At 48.1% G+C, this 18,235-nt stretch overlaps 1 protein-coding gene across 3 annotated transcripts; it reads left to right on the top strand.

Annotated features, from left to right (window-relative positions):
• Nucleotides 1–5,769: 5,769 nt before the first annotated feature.
• On the top strand, nucleotides 5,770–15,775 carry Fndc10 (fibronectin type III domain containing 10). Of its 3 annotated transcripts, XM_050130153.1 has the most exons (3): nucleotides 5,770–8,567; nucleotides 8,779–8,837; nucleotides 9,133–15,775. In XM_050130153.1, exon 1 carries the CDS (start codon nucleotides 7,429–7,431, stop codon nucleotides 8,098–8,100), a length of 672 nt encoding a protein of 223 aa, XP_049986110.1. In that variant the 5' UTR covers nucleotides 5,770–7,428; the 3' UTR covers nucleotides 8,101–8,567; nucleotides 8,779–8,837; nucleotides 9,133–15,775. The 3 variants fall into 3 exon arrangements, with proteins under 3 accessions (XP_049986110.1, XP_049986108.1, XP_049986107.1); XM_050130151.1 differs by having other exon boundaries at nucleotides 8,779–15,775; XM_050130150.1 differs by having other exon boundaries at nucleotides 5,770–8,837; nucleotides 9,133–15,774.
• Nucleotides 15,776–18,235: the final 2,460 nt, after the last annotated feature.

Below are 18,235 nucleotides of genomic sequence, written 5' to 3'. Positions count from 1 at the left end.
ATCTGCTTGCCTCTCTCTGCCTCCCGAGTGCTAGTATTAAAAGTGTGAGCCACTACCACCCAGGGAGGCACTCCATCTTACAGGCAAATGTTTCAATTTAGAGCAAATGTTGCAATTTGGAGACACCGTGCCAAATAACACCAATACCACACACAAAAACAAGACAAAGCTCAGAAATGTTCCACTCTCCACTTGGCAGGAGACCAGGAAGACTTGGGTAAGTTTCAGTCTTGGCCTCATGGAAGATGCCAGCGACAAGGGGACCACTCACTGTCCCCTGGCAGACAATTGACCACTAGATACCAGGACGGAAGCTTCCTAGCTAAGCTTCCAAAGGACAAGTCTGCGGAGTTCCAACCTGCCAAACATCCAGGAGGAGGTGGGGTAACAGGAACGAGGCACGGTGCTGTAGTATTTCTCTCTCACAGCAGGAAGGAAGAGCTGACACAGTTACACACAGCAGGAATGAAAACATTGTGGACGGCTTCTGGCAGTACATCTGAATATGTAAAAAAAAAAAAAAAAAAGGAAAAATTCCTAGGAAATCTGGGCAGACTAAATTATTAAACTGCACAAAGGTAAAATGGACAGGGGTCAGGAGAGCTTTCAATGCCTTGAACCCAGGTCTACCTGCTATTCCTATGCTGGACCCCTGAGCTAGTGTTGACTAGCTGACCCCATGAAGCCAGAAAGCCATGAGGGTAATTATGACAATACTGGTTCCTCTGCCTTCTTAATGGGCTTTGGTGACCACTGACTCCCTAAAGGGTCCTAAGAGCAGGAACAACCCAAGACACCCGGCTGCCTTCTCTCTCTCTTTCTCTCTCTCTCTCTCTCTCTCTCTCTCTCTCTCTCTCTCTCTAGACCAAATAGTGTTGTGATTAATATAGTTTTTGTGTGATTATTTGGGTCTGGGTAGCTGGGAAATAAACAAGCAGTCTCTGTTTACAAAATGGCACCCACTGTCTAGGACGTGGATCCACTTAAGACCTAAAAAACGCTTAAGGGAAAAAAAAGAGGGCTTCTAGATCTCCCAAAATGGAAGCCAAGCTCAGCTGGTAATGGTAGCCGCATTATTTTTTTCAGATAGGCTCTGTTTGCTGACAGCGAGCAGAGACATGGCTCCTTTTTTTAAAAAAATCTATTTATTTATTATGTATACAGTATTCTCAGTAGTCTGTCTGCATGTATGCCTGCAGGCCAGAAGAGGGCACCGGATCCCATTACAAATGGTTGTGGCCACCATGTGGTTGCTGGAAATTGAACTCAGGACCGTTGGAGGAGCAGGCAGTGCTCTTGACCACTTAGCCATCTCTCCAGGCCCCGGCATGGCTCCTTTAAGAGAAGGCTTCCTGACTTAGCATAGCAGCAAGAACTGCATAGCTGCTGTTTCTTCTTCCTCTTCTTCTTCTTCCTCCTCCTCCTCCTCCTTCTTCTTAAAAAAGGCCACTACCTGGTTCGTGCTGACTGCATGAACTCTGGCTGTTTTGGGAGGTCTGCACTCAAATGGGGTTTGTGAGCTGCGTGCTGCTGGTTATTTAATGATGACATAGATCATTTGCATTCCTGGAGCTGGGGTGTTTTGCATGGTTAGCAGAGAAATTGAACACGCCTCTATCGTGTTGGACAGGGTGGAGTCAACAGGCAGGGCCACGGAGTTGGTTCTAGCCACATCCACTTAGCATTATAAACAAAAAAGATGCTCCTGGTCAGAAAATTATTACAAATATGCAATAAAAGACATATTCAGACAACAATAAATCTCTGAATGGGTTACAGTGCATTTAAAAATATACATAGGCTTGGGAGAGAGAAGAAAAAGAGTATAGACAGTTATAAAAAGAAATAAATAGAGTTTGAGGCCAGCCTGGTCTACAAGAGCTAGTTCCAAGCCTGGTCTACAGAGCTAGTTCCAGGACAGGCTCCAAAGCCACAGAGAAACCCTGTCTCGAAAAAAAAAAAAAGAGAAAAAAAGAAATAAATAGTTTTTAAAAATAAAACAAAATCTTTAAAGAGACAGTAAAAGTAATATAAAAGAATACAGACATAGATTAAAGGAGTAAAGAAAAATAATCCATGTAAACATGGAATATACACAAAGACTGGATTATGTATATTATTGTGTCTTCTTGAATTTTTGAATGCAGAGAGATATTTGATTCTGGAGGCTGCTAAGCTAAACCAAAACACATATTTTAAAGGTATCTTGACTTCAAACCTTGAGTTTAAGGATATGTTATTTTGGAAAAGAGGTTCTACTTTTATTTCCACAGAGGATTGGAACCTGTGGATTCCTTCCAGGCTAATTGGTCTGATAGAAAAGGTCCCCCAAAAGGTCTCTGTGAACCCTAAAATACCTCACCCAACAAATAGCAAGAAGCAATTTGGAGAAAACTATGCCTTCCTCCCTTCTCAAGCCATACTCTCCTCCAAAATCTCCATTGATAATAGGAGACCTGGGGAACCATGAAGTAGCTTCTTCTGCTCCAATGGCAACCAACAGATATGGCTGTGTCCTTCTTTATTTTCTCCTTGTCCCTCACCCATTGCCTCTTACCCAGAATCCAGTACTGAAGTTAAATCTGTATCTGAAATGGATTAATAAAAAATGCTGTGGATCCCAAGTAGCTACAGCGGGCAGCAGGCCATGAGACCATGCTGCAGGTCTCCAAAGGTGGCTGGTCCCAGATGGGCAAGAGACAGACGGATAGGCACACCATGCAGAGTGAGGTTGAATATTTATTTAGTGGGTTATGTGGAGGGGGGAAGGGAGAAGGTGAAAAGAGCAGAGAGGCAGAGAGAGAAAAAGAGAAAGAGAGAGAAGGGAGAGGGAGAGAAAAGGGAGAGAGAGATAATGTGGGAGTGACTTTTCTAATCTGTTGCTTTCATTGGTTAATTAATAAAGAAACTGCCTTAGCCCATTTGATAGGCCCACCCTTAGGTGGGTGGAGTAAACAGAACAGAATGCTGGGAGAAAGAAGCTTAGTCGAGGAGTCGTCATGATTCTCCCATTCCAGACAGACGCAGGTTAAGATCTTCTCTGGTAAGCCACCTCGTGGGCTACACAGATTATTAGAAATGGGTTAGATTAATATGTAAGAGCTAGCCAATAAGAGGCTACAGATAACGGGCCAGGCAGTGTTTAAAAGAATACAGTTTCCGTGTAATTATTTCGGGCATAAGCTAGCCATGCTGGCGGCCGGGTGCCGGAAAAGTAGCCCGCCGTTCCTATTACTACAGAGAGAGAAAGACAGAAGCTGCCTCTTTGAGAGGGAGACAGAAAAGGAAGAGACTCAGGCTGCAAGCATGAAGGAAGATCTGCCTGCCTCAGTGAACAGGGGAGTGGGCATGGCTTGTCTCTTAAAAAGAGACAGAACAAATCATTACAGTATCCACAGTTCATAACTAGAGGCCCAATGTGAGCTAGGATGGACTAACTTCTTCTGTAGGATCTGCCGCTGCAAACACCATGGAAACCCTCAGTCAGAATCCCATGTTTCAGGGCCTGTTAAAAAATGACTTTGCTGCCGGGCGATGGTGGCGCACGCCTTTAATCCCAGCACTCGGGAGGCAGAGGCAGGCGGATCTCTGTGAGTTCGAGGCCAGCCTGGTCTACAAGAGCTAGTTCCAGGACAGGAACCAAAAACTACGGAGAAACCCTGTCTCGAAAAATCAAAAAAAAAAAAAAATGACTTTGCTATCTCTCGTGACTGTGAAGTCCAGCACATGGGCTCTCTTCATCTGAGGCTAGATCCAGACGCTTGAGGAAGCACACATGCCGGATTTCTTGGATTTGCTCTGTTTGGCTTCCCTTTTGGATAGTTATTCCCTTAAGATAACTTCAGAGTCACAGAAGCTGACATTGGGGTAATCAACTCCTTTTCATGAGCTTGATAGCAAGTCTGAATGTGCAGGCCAGCCCAAGTTACCTGCCAACCCCAGGGCAGAGCACCTAAACTCCTCCTGGCCTGAGAAAGAGAGTCCCCCGAGGAAAGTGGAATCCATGCTAGTAAAACTGGAAATAGCCCAGGGGTAGTCAGCCCCTGCTCCATTTCCCACAACAGCCTCCGTATCCTGAAGGACGTGTTTCGGCCTTAACTTGTGCACTTTGTGCTAATTCTCCTCCATCTGTTTACCTACCCCATGATGCACTTTCTGGGCACCCTGCTTGTGGCAGGCTGCTTTACCTCCAGCTCCCAACAGCACTACCTAGGAAGTTGGCTGCAGCCCAAAGTGGAGCCACCTGTTCCAGGCTGCCTGCCTCCCCACCGTGCTCTTTGCAGAGTGGTATTTGTGCCAACTGGTAGTCTCGTGAGCAGGTACCTGCAAAGACATCACAAGGAAATCCAGTGTAGGGCATGAACATAGGTCCTAATAGGGCACCCATTATTCTTACAGGGGCCAGTGGGGTGGTTGGGGCTGTGACGCTTCAATGGAGCCAAGCCCTAAGACGGTGCTGCCATAGGGCCAGGGACCATCGTATCTCAATGCTGCCAAACAGGAGTGGGTCGACATGGAGGGAAGTGCTGGTGGGTTTCTTGTGGTCTCTAGAGACAGCATAGTTCTTTCTTTGTTCTGTTGGCTTAGAAATGTTGGATGGAAGCCGGGTCTCCTGTTGCCAGCATTCTCTGATCCTGCCGTGGCTTGCGTAGAAATCTCCTTTGTCCTCTCCCTGTTCTTAGCTGGAAAGATGCCAAAGATAGAATGATCTAGACAGACTATTACAAAATCCTCATCCCCCGTGGCCAACCCCCTACCAGAGGAGGGTGTGGAGGCCGAGAAATGCAGGCCCCTTTCCACCTTGTCTGAAGTCAGAGAGTTTGGAGATTGACAGGCATAGTTGCACATCCTAACTCAGGATGTGACTGCTTGGTTCTTTGGAAATTAAGAGGGGTCTGTGCCATCCTGACAGATGGTCAGGATATGCAAACATACTTCTGCTCCTTCTTAGTAACTGTGAGGTCACCTGGGGAGGGGCGGCCTTCAGGATTGTGATCTGGAGCATCTCTGCTACCAAGACTATGGAATGCCAACGATTTGATGTCTCAGAGTGATAATGTGATTGACTGTGTGAGTTATCCTTTGTATCATGTTAGTAAAGCCTTTTGTCACCTTCTCTCCCCCCCCCCTCCCGTTTATAAAAGCTGTGGAAAAATAAACGCAGGTCAATTTCAGGATTTCAGTAATCATTGGAATACCCCCCCCAGTAATATTCTATGTTTTCTGTCTTATTTTTATGCATCTTCATATTCTTTACTTACTATTTCTTCAATTCCCACGCCCCTACCTTGGCAAGAGGTGATTTTGTCAAGGCTGGTCCTTGACAGGAGGGAGAGCAACTTCTGTCGCACAGTGGGAAGCAGAGCTAGTGATGCCCTGACCAGGAAAAGGTCAGTATGGGTGAGCCCCCAGCCCACTGGAAAGGCCCTCACCCTAGGACAAGCCTGAGGTGTGAATGAAGTCAGATCTAGGCCAGAGCTCTGGGTATTGTGTTTTTCAATCCCACTGACTGTAACACACGGACAGCTCTTCTTGGTCAGTGCTCTATTGCTGACACACAAAGACCACGGCAACTCTTACAAAAGAAAGCATTTAATGGGGATTCGCTCACAGAGTCCATAATTAGCTTGGTGAGATGCATGACGGCAGGAAGAGAGAGAACTCTGGGACTGGTTTGGACTTCTGAAACCTCAAAGCCCACCTCCAGGGACACACTTCCTCCAACAAGGCCACCCCTACTAATAGTGCCACTCCCTAGCGGCCAAGCATTCATATCTAAGAGCCTCTGGGGGAGGAGAGGGAGCATCCAGCTTTCTGCCATCCAAAGATTCCACATTGTGTTGCTGTGCCCATTTTATATACCCTGCACCTAGGTGCCCAGATTTCCAGCTGATACCTCCATGTCAACTGGATGAAGGGTCTGGGTAGTTCTAGACCTGACATACAGGCCCCTGAGGTAATCATTACTTTCTACTTTGATGAGAAATTCCTGGGCACTCTTACAAGGATGAGGCAAGAGTCAGGGGTTTGCCCAGCCTAAGGGGAAGGTAGAAATGGGTAGTAGGGGGGATATATCTCTCAAAACCTCTGACCTCCAATGGGAGCAGTGATCTCAGTAGACCCTATCCAAGTTTTCTACAAATGGGAGCAACTTGGTGCTGGGATTGGGTCCCTCCAAGTTAGTGATGAGGCACACTGTGGCTGGGTGGGAGACTTCTGATTCTGACCTGAGTCTTACTGCCCATGAGACTGGTCCCCCTCAGGTTTTTTCAGGAAGACTAGGACATAGTCTAGGAAAGAGCTCTGTGGGTGTGTGGGATCGTATGATCATCTATAACGCAAGACGTAGGACCCAGTGAATATTTTCCTTTTCCTTTCCCAGGTAAGGTTACCTCGAAGGTGTCATGAGAGGGTCGGAATCCATAGGACGGTTGGCTGAGACCCCCCTCACCTCCCTGTTCAGTACACAGTCCTCAACAGCAGAACTTTCAGCACCAGGGGGGTCCGGCTTCACCCCTCGTTAGGCAGACAGACCTAGCCAGGTGACCTGTGCCAGGGTAAGACTGCAGTGGTCCTGGAATGTGATCCTTCTTCCCTTCCATCCGTGGAGCAGCATAGCCATTGTACAAGATGGGTTGTTTCTGTCTGGTTGTTTTGCGTTTTTTGAGACTGGTCTCAAGTTCGCTAAGTAGTCGAGGATGATGGCCTTGACTTTCTGAAGTCAAAGGGTGCTTGTTTTATTTTTAATCTTGTTTTCATTTTGAGGATCTCACTAAATTACCCAGCTTGGCCCCGAACTCATTTGGTAGCCCGGGTGGGCTCCCTTTTAAGCAGCTTGGATTCTACAGACCTGCACCGCATGACGTAGGGTGGGCTTTTTGCGAGGGGCGTTTTCTTTGGTCCTGACCCTCTTCTCGCGCGAAAGAAGGGGAGGAAAACCGATGGGACGGAGAAGGTCGAGTCAACCTGCAGCTTCTCTTCGGGTGTACAGTTAATTTCCACCAAGCCAAAGCCTTGCGGATGCCAACTGTTCCAAAGATGCAGGAGTTCAGGGTGAAGTTACATTTCAGTCCTTGAGCCTAGTCCCTTGGTCAGAGCGGGGACCAGCATCAAATAGAGGGACCATCCCTCAGGAGTCCTCACCGATTGTGGCCAGGGCCTGTGCCCTGCCCACGGTAAGTGGACTCTCGTGCCGTGGGGTGCGGTCCAGCGAGGGTTAAGGGGGCGGGGACGCGGGGCAGCCCCGCCTCTGCCGCCGGGTCCGAGAGCGCACTGGGCGTGGGCGTGGGGCGGGTTGGAGCCCGTGGCGGCTGAGGTCCCTGCGCGGAGCGGGCGCGGGAGCGGCTGGGGCGGCGCGGCCCGCGTGACCCTCCGCCGCTCCCCGTGCGCTCGCGAGCCCGCGCCCTGCAGCGCCGGCCCAGCCGCAGGATGCGCGCTCCGCCGCTGCTGTTGCTGCTGGCCGCCTGCGCGCCGCCCTCCGGCGCCGCTGTGGTCCCGACGCCGCCGGGCTGGGAGCCGGCTTCCGACGCGCCCTGGTGCCCTTACAAGGTGCTGTCCGAGGGCCCCGAGGCGGGCGGTGGGCGCCTATGCTTTCGCAGCCCCGCTCGGGGCTTCCGCTGCCAGGCGCCGGGCTGCGTGACGCTGGTCTCGGCGGGTGGTTCTCTGCGCGCCCACGTCCTGCGCAACCGCAGCGTGTTGCTGCAGTGGCGACTGGCTCCGACCGAGGCGCGCCGCGTGCGAGTCTTCGCGCTGAACTGCTCGTGGCGTGGCACCTACACACGCTTCCCGTGCGATCGCGTGCTGTTGGGCGCCTCCTGCCGCGACTACCTGCTGCCCGACGTGCACGACAGCGTGCGCTACCGCTTGTGCCTGCAGCCGCTGCCGCTGCGCGCCGAGCTCGCCGCCACCCAGCCAGAGCTCGCCGAGTGCGTGGAGTTCACCGCCGAACCGGCAGCTATGCAGGAGATCGTGGTGGCCATGACGGCGGTGGGCGGCTCCATCTGTGTCATGCTGGTGGTCATCTGCCTGCTGGTGGCCTACATCACTGAGAACCTCATGCACCCGACCTTCCGGCGACCCAGTCTGCGCAGGCAGTCCTGAAGCGCGAGGCGACCCGCCCATCTGGGTTCCACCTGCCTAAATGTGCTGAGACCCTAGGCCCTTTCCCTGCTTCCCTCTCATTCTTTCTCCCTCTTTACGATGCCCCTGGAGGGCCTAATGGAGACTAGCCCATGCAGGGACCTTGTCATCATCCACGACCTTGCCAGCCCCAGCTGGATGTCCGCTTTCCAGACTCAGGCCTCAGACTGGCCATGGGGCCCAGACTAGCGTGTCAGCCGCGTCCAGGGGTTTTCCCCATCTCTAGAGTCCTTTTCGGGCCGGCCGGAATATACAGTCCCTCTGTCAAGAGCCACTCACTGGCACCCAGGATCATCAACCTGAACTTTCTTCCCGTGCCAGGTTGTCAGAGCTTGGTCGTGATCGTTGCTTGGTCCCTTTGTGCTTCGCAGAGGGGGAGGAGTGACCTCTGGATCCTGTACCCACCCCACCTTACCCAGTGGGCTTAGGTTAGCTTTGTGCCTTAGTTTCTCTGCCCCACTACAGGAGCCACCCATCATCCCTCAGCTGTCCATGGGGAATTGTGGCCCTGAGACTGGCTGGCTTATGCATGCTTCTGGCCAGAGGCCCACTGACGACACACCAGCTTCGAGATTTTCAGGAGTCTGGGGCAGGGGTTCACAGGTCCTGTTTTGTCTTCCTATGTGGGTGTCCAAGAAGCCAAGAGCCATGATGTAGCTCAGCAGACTGGGCCCAACGTCCAGCTGCTGCATCCAGGGGTGAGTGCCCTCCACCTTAGGAGGCTGGGGATTCACCCTTTTCCTTTCGCTTGTACTGCCTTGATTAGGAATTCCCGGTGTTTTGTGTGTGTGTGTGTGTGTGTGTGTGTGTGTGTGTGTGTGTGTTGGGGGGGACTATTTGGGAGGACAGCTGAAGGGATTATGAGGGCTTTAAGGAAAGCTGCCAGCCTTGTCCAGCCAGACCCTTAACTGTGGTCTGGATCCCAAGCCTCAACCAACTTGAGACCTCAGTGGCCACACAGCCACAGAGCCACCCCTGTCCTTCTTCTACTAGAGAGTGGAGAGCCTGCGATCTGACCCCAGTGACGTTGCCCCTCCATCTGAATGGGCAGAGGTTGGCCATGCCTACCTCCTGGCTGACACAAAGGCACCTGGCTGAGGTCACCCAGCCATCTGATGATACTGGGCACTGGAAAGGGTAAGGCTCTGAGCACTGGACTTGACCCTGGCTCTTTTCCCTCCACTTTCACCTCAGCGACCACGATGACCTGAGCCCTGGCTGGCAGCACTGTACCCTACCTCTCTGTCTTTGCTCTGCCTGCTCCCCAAAAGGCACTGGTCAGTTGCCAACATCTAAATGTCCATCACTCTCAGACCAAAAACACTGTCTTGTGTGTTTATTTGGGATGTTGGAGGGAAGGTGATGGGTGAGGGAAGGGCCTCTAGAGCATCAGTCCAGTGGCTGGCCCTGAACCTTTCCTGGTGGGGATGGGATGGGGGTCAGCCCTAGGCAGTGTTCACTGAAATGATGACTTAACAGTTCTGGCAGAAGGACAGGTAGGGTGTCCATAGCTTGTTTGTCCATCCCCAGACCTTGGGAAAGCATTTCTTCCTAGGCCAGCCGTACTGTGCATGGGGGTGGGGGATGGGACTGTTCAAAACAGCCTCAACATACAGTGATGAGCCATTTGAACTGTGAGAAGCAGCAATTAGGCAGCTCTAGAAGGGGGTACCCTCTCCAGCATGGGGCTACTGCGTGAGCCACTCATTCTCCCCACCTGGAATGTCCTTGGGACTCTTGTGCTCCTGTCACCCCGAAGAAAGCAAAAGCACAGGCAGGGATGAGCCAGCTCGGACGAGTGACTCATCTCGAGGGGGTGGGAGAGGGGTTAGGGGTGTACAGATGTGCCTGCACTCATCTGAGGGGTGGAGGACATAGCAGGCTGTCTAGACAGCCAGGACAGAAATGGGAGGAGTTTGCAGTACAGCTGCTGTTCTTTGGGGACCTAGGCTGTTTTTATGAGGTGTATTCTGGTGTCTTCAGCCAGCATGGACAGAAGTTGGTGTTCTGGAAGTGGTGTATCTGAAGTACCGTAGCGTCCAGCTTCTAGCTCCCTGGGCACAGTCTGCTGCTAATGTTCTATGTGACCTCCTTAGGCTCTTGACAGGGTTCAACTGTAGCTCAGTGTTTAGAATGCTTTCCTAACATTGAAAAGGTTCTGGGTTCAATCTCCAGCACTGTATAAATTGGGAACCACGGCAGACATATGTAACCCCAACACTCAGGACGTGGAGAGTGGAGGATAAGCAGCTCAAAGTCAGATGGACGTGAGGGTGCATGTCCTTGATTCCAGAAATTGGCCAGAGGTGTGCAGATCTCTGCATTCCTGACCAATCTGGTCTACAAAGTGAGTTCCAGGACAACCAGGAATGTCACACAGAGAAACCCAGTCTTGAAGAACCAGAAAAAAAGTCATTCCCAGCTATATGTTGTGTTAAAGGCCAGGGAGAAATAAAAACAACACTGTAGATCTTAGCGTGTAAATGTGGCTAGTGGGACTGAGGAAAATTTTGCTTTGGAGATAGGGTTTCAGTGTGTAGTCCTGACTGCCGGGAAGCTTGCTCTGTAGACCAGGCTGGCCTTGAACTCCCAAGCTGGATCCCCGGCTGCTGAGATTAAAGTGTGAGACTCCACCTCCTGAGTATTGCAGGTGTGTACCCGCTGCTCCTGCCCGCCTTCACAGTCCTCTTCCTCTTCCCTCTTTCTCTCCCTCCTTGCCCCTCCTGTTTTATTTTTTGAGACAGCCTCGTGTAGCCCCGGATAGTTTCCAACTCATTAGTCAAGAATGAGCTTGAGGGGGCTGGAGAGATGGCTCAGAGGTTAAGAGCACTGAAGGCTCTTCCAGAGGTCCTGAGTTCAATTCCCAGCAACCACATGGTGGCTCACAACCATCTGTAATTCGATCGGGTTCCCTCTTCTGGCATGCAAACGGAACACTGTATAAATAATAAAAGAAAAAAGAAACTATTAAAAAATGAGCTTGAACTTTGACCCTCCTTCCTTGGCCTCTCAGGTGCTGAGGTAATTGATGCCCCACCGGACATGACCTTATACAGTGCTGGGTATCAGATCTAACGTTTTGTGTCTAGGTAAGCATTCTACCAACTGAGTTTCATTCCCCATCCCAGTTTTGAAGTTTCTAGTTATACCTTCAGCTTCTCTGAACTTCTATTCTACAGGGAATAGTTTACCATTAATCCCATCCAGTGCCAGGTGGTGGCGGCACACGCTTTTAATCCCAGCACTTGAGAGGCAGAGGCCGGGAATCTCTGAGTTCGAGGCCAGCCTGGTCTACAAAGCGAGTTCCAGGACAGCCAATGCTGTTGTGCAAAGAGACCGTCTCAAAACAACAACAAAATCACGCCCAACACCTTTTTTCTATTTGATACACAATGTGTATCATAAAAGAACAAATTAATTTAAAAACTACAAAATTTAAGATAGGTGTGGTGGTTCAAACACATAGTCCCAGAAGATGGAAATGTGGAGTCAGGAAAATTAGAAGTTCCAGGGCAGCCTTGGCAATTTGAGACTATCTCTAAAGCCAAAACACAGGTTGGTGAGAAGGCACTAGGCAAAGCACCTGTCAAGCCCGAGGATCTGATTTGATTCCGAGGATTCACACAGGGAAGGAAATGCATCAGTTTCTAAGATTGTTGCCAGCCCCTGTGTGTGCATGGTCCATGTGCACACACACAAAATAAAGGAATGTAAAAAAAAATTTAAACATGGTGGAATAGTCACATGACTTCATCACTTTGTAGGCTGAGGCAAGAGGATTGCTTTAACCAGCCAGGTTACAGAGTACGCTCCTGTCTATGCTAGGGATTAAATTTAGGTACTATATGTTGGTCAAGTGCTCCTTCCACTGAAGCTGCGCCCTCACCCCCTCAGCAGTTTTCCTTCCTATGTTTCTTCTTCCTTTCTTCTTTTATTTATTCATTTATTTATTTATTGTTGAGACAAACTCTCACTGTGAAGTCATGGCTGTGCTGGAACTTGCTAGATAGACCAGTCTGGCCTAGAACTGACAGAGATTCCCCTGCCTCTGCCTCCAGAATGCTGGGACAGAAGACGTGTGCCACAATGCCTGGCCCTTTGACATTTTCTTAACCCAAATGTGAAGAATTTGCACGCGTGTACACATGCACACACACACACACACACACACACGCAGGCTGGGCATGGTGGCACATGCCTGTAATTCCAGCACTCAGGTGGGGGAGAGTGAGACAGGAGGATTACAAATTTGAAGCTAGCTTGGACTGTACAGTGAGACCCTGCCATAAAAGCTCAAAAGAAAAAAAAAGGAAAGAAAACCCCTTCTCTATTCTATCTGCAGGTACTAACTCAAGCAAAATAAAAGTATTTGTACGAATTGTTCACACACATATAAGGTATCTGTAATAGCCCGAGACTAGAGACGAGACAGCCCAAATACCCGTCTGCAGATGACTGAACAAAATACGCTATGTTTAAACAATGACAAGCAACATGGCAATAAGGAAACTTGGCATGGTGGTGTGTGCCTCTAATCCCAACACTTGGGAAGCAGAGCAAGTTCAAAGACTGCCAAGGTTACACAGAAAAACCCTGTCTCCAAAATAAATAAATCAAAATAAAAGATAGGCACTGGTGATGTGAGGGAGAGGGTCAGGAACTCAAGGTAATTATCACATATATGTTGACTTTCTTTTTGTTTGTTTGTTTTTTGAGACAGGGTTTCTCCGTGTAACAGCCCTGGCTGTCCTGGAACTAGCTCTTATAGACCAGGCTGACCTCGAACTCACAGAGATCTGCCTGTCTCTGCCTCCCTAGTACTGGGATTAAAGGCGTGGGCTGCCACCACCACCCTGCTTATATATATGGACTTTGATGCTAGCCTGGACTACATGATACTTTGTAACTCTAAAATGCACAGATTATAGTAAGAGAAAACACTGTTACTGCTGTCTGGGTAGTAGTGAGTTGTCTGGGGAGATGACTGAGTGTTGGAAGATGAGAAGGTAGAAAAGGTTACAAAGTGGTATGAAGAAAAACATGTTTTGTTGATTTCATAGGTATAGTTATATATCTAGAAAGATAACCCACGTTTTTTCACTTAAATGCTATATTCGTGATTTACTAGGTTAGTTTTCTTATTCTGGTTATAAAACATTGTTCTAGCCAGACATAGTAGCATTTTAATCCCAGCACTTGGGAGTTTGAGGCCAACCTGGTGTGCAGAGTGAGTTCCACACCAGCCAGGGCTACATAGAAAGACCCTGTCTTAAAAAAAAAAAAAAAAAAAAAAAAAACTGCCCTCGGTTTGGAGAATTGGCTCAACATTTAAGAGAAATAGTTGCTATTCCAGAAGATCTGGGTTGGATTTCTAGCACCCATGTGGTGGCTCACAACCATCTGTAAGGATAGTCTCAGGGATTCTGATGTTCTTTTCAGGCCTCCGGGGGCTCCAGTCATACACAGAGAGAGAGAGAGAGAGAGAGTTTTTCAGGTTAGGTTTCCCATATCATACTTTTTTTAAAAATATTTTTATTTAACTTTATTTTATGTGCATTGGTGTGAAGGTGTCAGATCCCCCGCAACTGGATCTTCAGACAGTTGTGAGCTGCCATGTGGGTGCTGGGAATTGAACCCGGGTCCTCTGGAAGAACAGTCAGTGCTCTTAACCACAGAGCCATCTCTCCAGCCCCCCACATCATACTTTGAGACAGTGACAAAGTCCAACTCTGCAGTCTTGGTGGGTTGAATACCCAGTGTGCCCCGAGCTGTGATGTCACTCAGCCCTCGCCTTCAGTACGATCTGGGAGCACCCAGGTGAAGACCTATGAAGAGACAGTAGCTTTTGTTTTGCTTTGCTTTGAGATAGAGATCAGGTAGCCTAGACTGGCCTCAAATTCTCTGTAGCTGAGATTAACCCTGAACTGATTCTCCTGTGCCCACGACCGAGATTATAGGCATGTACCATCCTACCCAGTTTGGGACAGGTCTATGCATAGTAAAAGATGGGATGAAGATGGATGGTAGAACTCTTGTTCAGCATGTGTAAGGCCCTAGATTTCATGTATGTGTGAATGTATGTGTGTATGTATGTATGTATGTATGTACATAAGCATTTATACATGAACTCCTTGAGGGCTCAGATTCTTTTTTTTTTAAATATTTATTTATTTATTATGAGTACAATATTCTGTCTGTGTATATGCCTGCGGCCAGAAGAGGGCACCAGACCCCATTACAGATGGTTGTGAGCCACCATGTGGTTGCTGGGAATTGAACTCAGGACCTTTGGTAGAGCAGGCAATGCTCTTAACCACTGAGCCATCTCTCCAGCCCGAGGGCTCAGATTCTATAAGCAGAGCATATAGCTCCAAAAAGAACAATCAGAAACACATGGGCAGGTTGAATGTGGTGTTGGGGGCAAAGGACAGTGGGGTGAGGAAGCAGGAAGGGAAGGCTTTCTGAAAGAAGGGCATCAGTTCTACTCAATCAGTGACTAAGGTGACTGAGCTATAGCTGGGCGAGCAGGGCAGGTGTCTAAGAGACAACAGATGGGAGCAGCTTGGCATGGGATGAGCAGGTATGTAGCTGCTCAGCCAAGTTCCAAGACAGCAGAGAGGGGAGAGGTTGGTGTCAAGACAGTAATGCCTTGGCTGTGCTGGGATTAAAGGCGTACACTACCACCACCTGGCTCAATCCTTATTCTCAAATGACTGCCCCGTTTCACTTTGACATTCTCAGTTTGGTAAAGATTCCTTGGACATTGATAACTATTCCTTGGTCCCACGTACAGGTGGTTTTTTTTTTTTTTTATTTCGTTTTGCTTTCGTTGTTTAGACAGAGTCTCTCTACCAGCCAGGTGGTGTGGCACCTGCCTTTAATTCCAGCACTTGGGAGGCAGAGACAAGCAGATCTCTGTGAATTTCAGGTCAGCCTGATCTACATAGGGAGTTCCAGGGCAGAGCTATACAGTGAGACTGTCTCAAAATACCAGAAACAAAACAAAACAACAACAACAAAAAAAAAACAACCAACCAAAAGCCTAAAACAAAACAAACAATCAAAAAGGTACGCCATTCCTAGCAACAGGATTTTAAAACAGTAGATACTGCAAAAGTGGGGAACGTGTCTTCATTCATGCCTCAAACCCCCAAGTCTGACAAAACAAATGAATGCTTCTTCCTTTCTTTCCTGGGGTTTTTTAGGGTTTCTGTGTAGCCCTGGCTGTTCTGAGTTAAAGTACTGGGATTAAAGGCACGCACTGTCACCTGGCTCACGTGATTCTTTATACAGTCCCCTTGACCGCATCAGAGAGGCCCTTAAGGATTTTTGGCACCTGGTTTTAACAGAATCCCAGACTTTAGCACTGACTGTTGGCATGCTAGACGCCATTCTGCCCTTAAACCTCGCACATGGGCCCCAACACCTACCAAAATAGAAACAAAGAAGTGTTCCATAGTTCCAGAAAAGTCTCCAAGAAAAAGTCCCTAAATGTACTAATCTTGCTTTTTGGCTTCTGTAGTTCTGCTTCTTGCTAACTGAAATGTGCCAACAAAGATATGTGTTTTGTACACAAAAGACAGAGCTGTAAGGCTCAAGGCTACACGATTTGGGAAAGTTCTCTGTGCAGCCCTTGGGCAACAATAAAGACATTCATTTTGTCACTAATAGTGTTAGTGTGATGGTCTCTGGTGGGCTTATCTCAACATTCTCAAACGTTTTCTTCTCAGAAACATAAACAATGATGGCAGACTTCACTATCAGTGAGTATGGTGCCCCAACCACAAGGCTTCTGAGTTTCTTCCTCTCCAACAAGGGTCTGTTTTCCACCCATGCCCACAGATCTGTTGTCACAGATATTCATACACAGGTAACATCTATGTCCTTGCTTCTGTTTCATTCTGGAGAAAATCCGTGCATTTTAGTGCAATCTACAATTTAGTGTGATGTGTCACTAATATTTTGGCGTGGGTGTGTGAGTTTACACGGGTTGGAGAAATGAAGACTCAGAGAAGCACTGAGAATGAACGTAGCCTCTGCGGCTGCAGGGGGCTCAGTCTGGGTGAACTGCAGCTCCTTCCTTTCTCCTCTCAGCTCCTTTATTTTTTCTTGTTTTTACACTTTAACTAGAATATTTCCATATCTCAAAACAAACTGATAGAAGCTTCCTAGCAATACAATGCCAGTCTCAAATACCTGTTTCATGTGGTACCACAGTTTTCTGGTTTTCTTCTAAATCAAGTTTTGCATAGGCTTTGTATCCGTGGGAAACTCTCAGTCAGGATTCACATAGGACAACAATTTCTAACTCAAAGGAAGACCTGGAGCTGTGAGAAAACTCCAGAGCTAGACCAGGTGTAACCCAGTGGGGTTTCATGGCTAGTGGAGGTTGCTTGCTGTCCCTCTGGTGCCAGGCCCTAGGGACATTCTACCATAGATCCCCTTTTTTTCCTACACAAAACTTAATTTTTGAGGGTTATGCAGCCATATAATATATACAGCTGTTGACAGAGGTTTCTGTCCTGCCCAGTCCCTCAGCCGTTCAGTCCCAAAGAAACACACAGAGGCCTCCGTCAACAAATGTGCCAATGTGGACAATTACATCTACATAAAACCTGAGAGAGCGTGGGATGTAATTCTAGACACAAAAGAACATCGCTAAACAGCTTCTTGGTAGTGCACTTTCTCAGGTGAGCTCTGTTTGCTAGAAGAAAGCACATCTCATTTAAGAGAGGCTTCCTAATTCATCTTGAGTTGCAAAAACATTGCAGCTCTTTTAAGAGCCCCCCCCCCAAAAAAAACACTTAAATGGTGTTTATGTATAGCAGACAGCGTGCTTCTTGGTGGTAGCATCAACCTTAAAACTCCATAGAGTTATGGCAATAAACATGGCTCCGGCCAGTACCTACATCAGGAAGCTAGGCTCTCAGAAAGCTAAGGAATGGGGTGGATCCAGCCTTCAAAGTCATGGCTTTAATCCTAGCCACATCACTTAGCAAATTAGTCTCATGTGGTCAGAAATAGTTATACAATAAAGATAGATTCAGATGGAACAAAAAACTTAAATGGTTTAGAGTGTATTTAAAAAATATGTAAACTTGGTAGAGAAAAGAAAAAGGATAAAGTCTTTAAAGAGAGAGAGAGAGAGAGAGAGAGAGAGAGAGAAATTGGGTTTTATAGCACATACCTTTAATCCCAGCACTTGGGTGGTGTGGGAGAATTGTATATATTCTGTTAATCATGTTTCAAATAACCACTGATTGGCCAGGCAGGGAGTATAGGCGGGAAAACCAGACAGGAAGTAGAGGTGGAACAAAGAGAACAGGAGTATTCTGGGAAGCAGGAAGCTCCCTCCACATTCCAGCCCAGACCACCAAGAAGCAAGATGTAAGCTGCCAGGCTGAGAAAGGTACCAAGCCATGTGGCTAACATAGATAAGAACAATGGGTTAATATAAGCTATAAGAGCTAATAAGTAGCCTGAGCTAATGGGCCAATCAGTTTATATCTAATGCAGACTCTCTGTGTGATTTCTTTGGAGCTTGCTGGCTGTGGGGTATTGGGCAGGACAGAAATCCCCATGAGCCCTGGCCTTCATGTTACACTTGGGAGTCAGAGGCAGGAGGACCTCTGTGAGTTCAAGGAAAGTCTGGTTTACAGAATGAGTTCCAGGACAACCAAAAATACACAGAGAAACCCTGTCTCAAAAAACCAAATATTAGGGGCTGGAGAGATGGCTCAGAGGTTAAGAGCACTGACTGTTCTTCCAGAGATCCTGAGTTCAATTCCCAGCAACCACATGGTGGCTCACAGCCATCTATAATGAGATCTGGTTCCCTATTCTGGCATGCAAGCATACATGGAAGGAATGTTGTATACATAATAAATAAATACATAAATAAATAAATACATCTTAAAATAAACCAAAAATTAAAAATAAATAGAACAGCCGGGCCATGGTGACATACGCCTTTAATCCCAGCACTCGGGAGGCAGAGGCAGGTGGATCTCTGTGAGTTAGAGACCGGCCTGGTCTACAAGAGCTAGTTTCAGGACAGGCTCCAAAGCTACAGAGAAACCCTGTCTCATAAAACAAT

Source organism: Alexandromys fortis, unplaced genomic scaffold (genome assembly GCF_014885135.2).
Source record: "Alexandromys fortis isolate MF-2015 unplaced genomic scaffold, M_Fortis_MF-2015_v1.1 scaffold_330, whole genome shotgun sequence".
Classification (NCBI taxonomy): Eukaryota; Metazoa; Chordata; class Mammalia; order Rodentia; family Cricetidae; genus Alexandromys; species Alexandromys fortis.
The sequence above is the reverse complement of the archived record's forward strand: the minus strand, read 5'-3'. Positions and strand labels throughout refer to the sequence as shown.

Coding starts and splice junctions, on each gene's coding strand:
- Fndc10 (XM_050130153.1), top strand. CDS start 7,429: ATGCGCGCTCCGCCGCTGCTGTTGCTGCTGGCCGCCTGCGCGCCGCCC.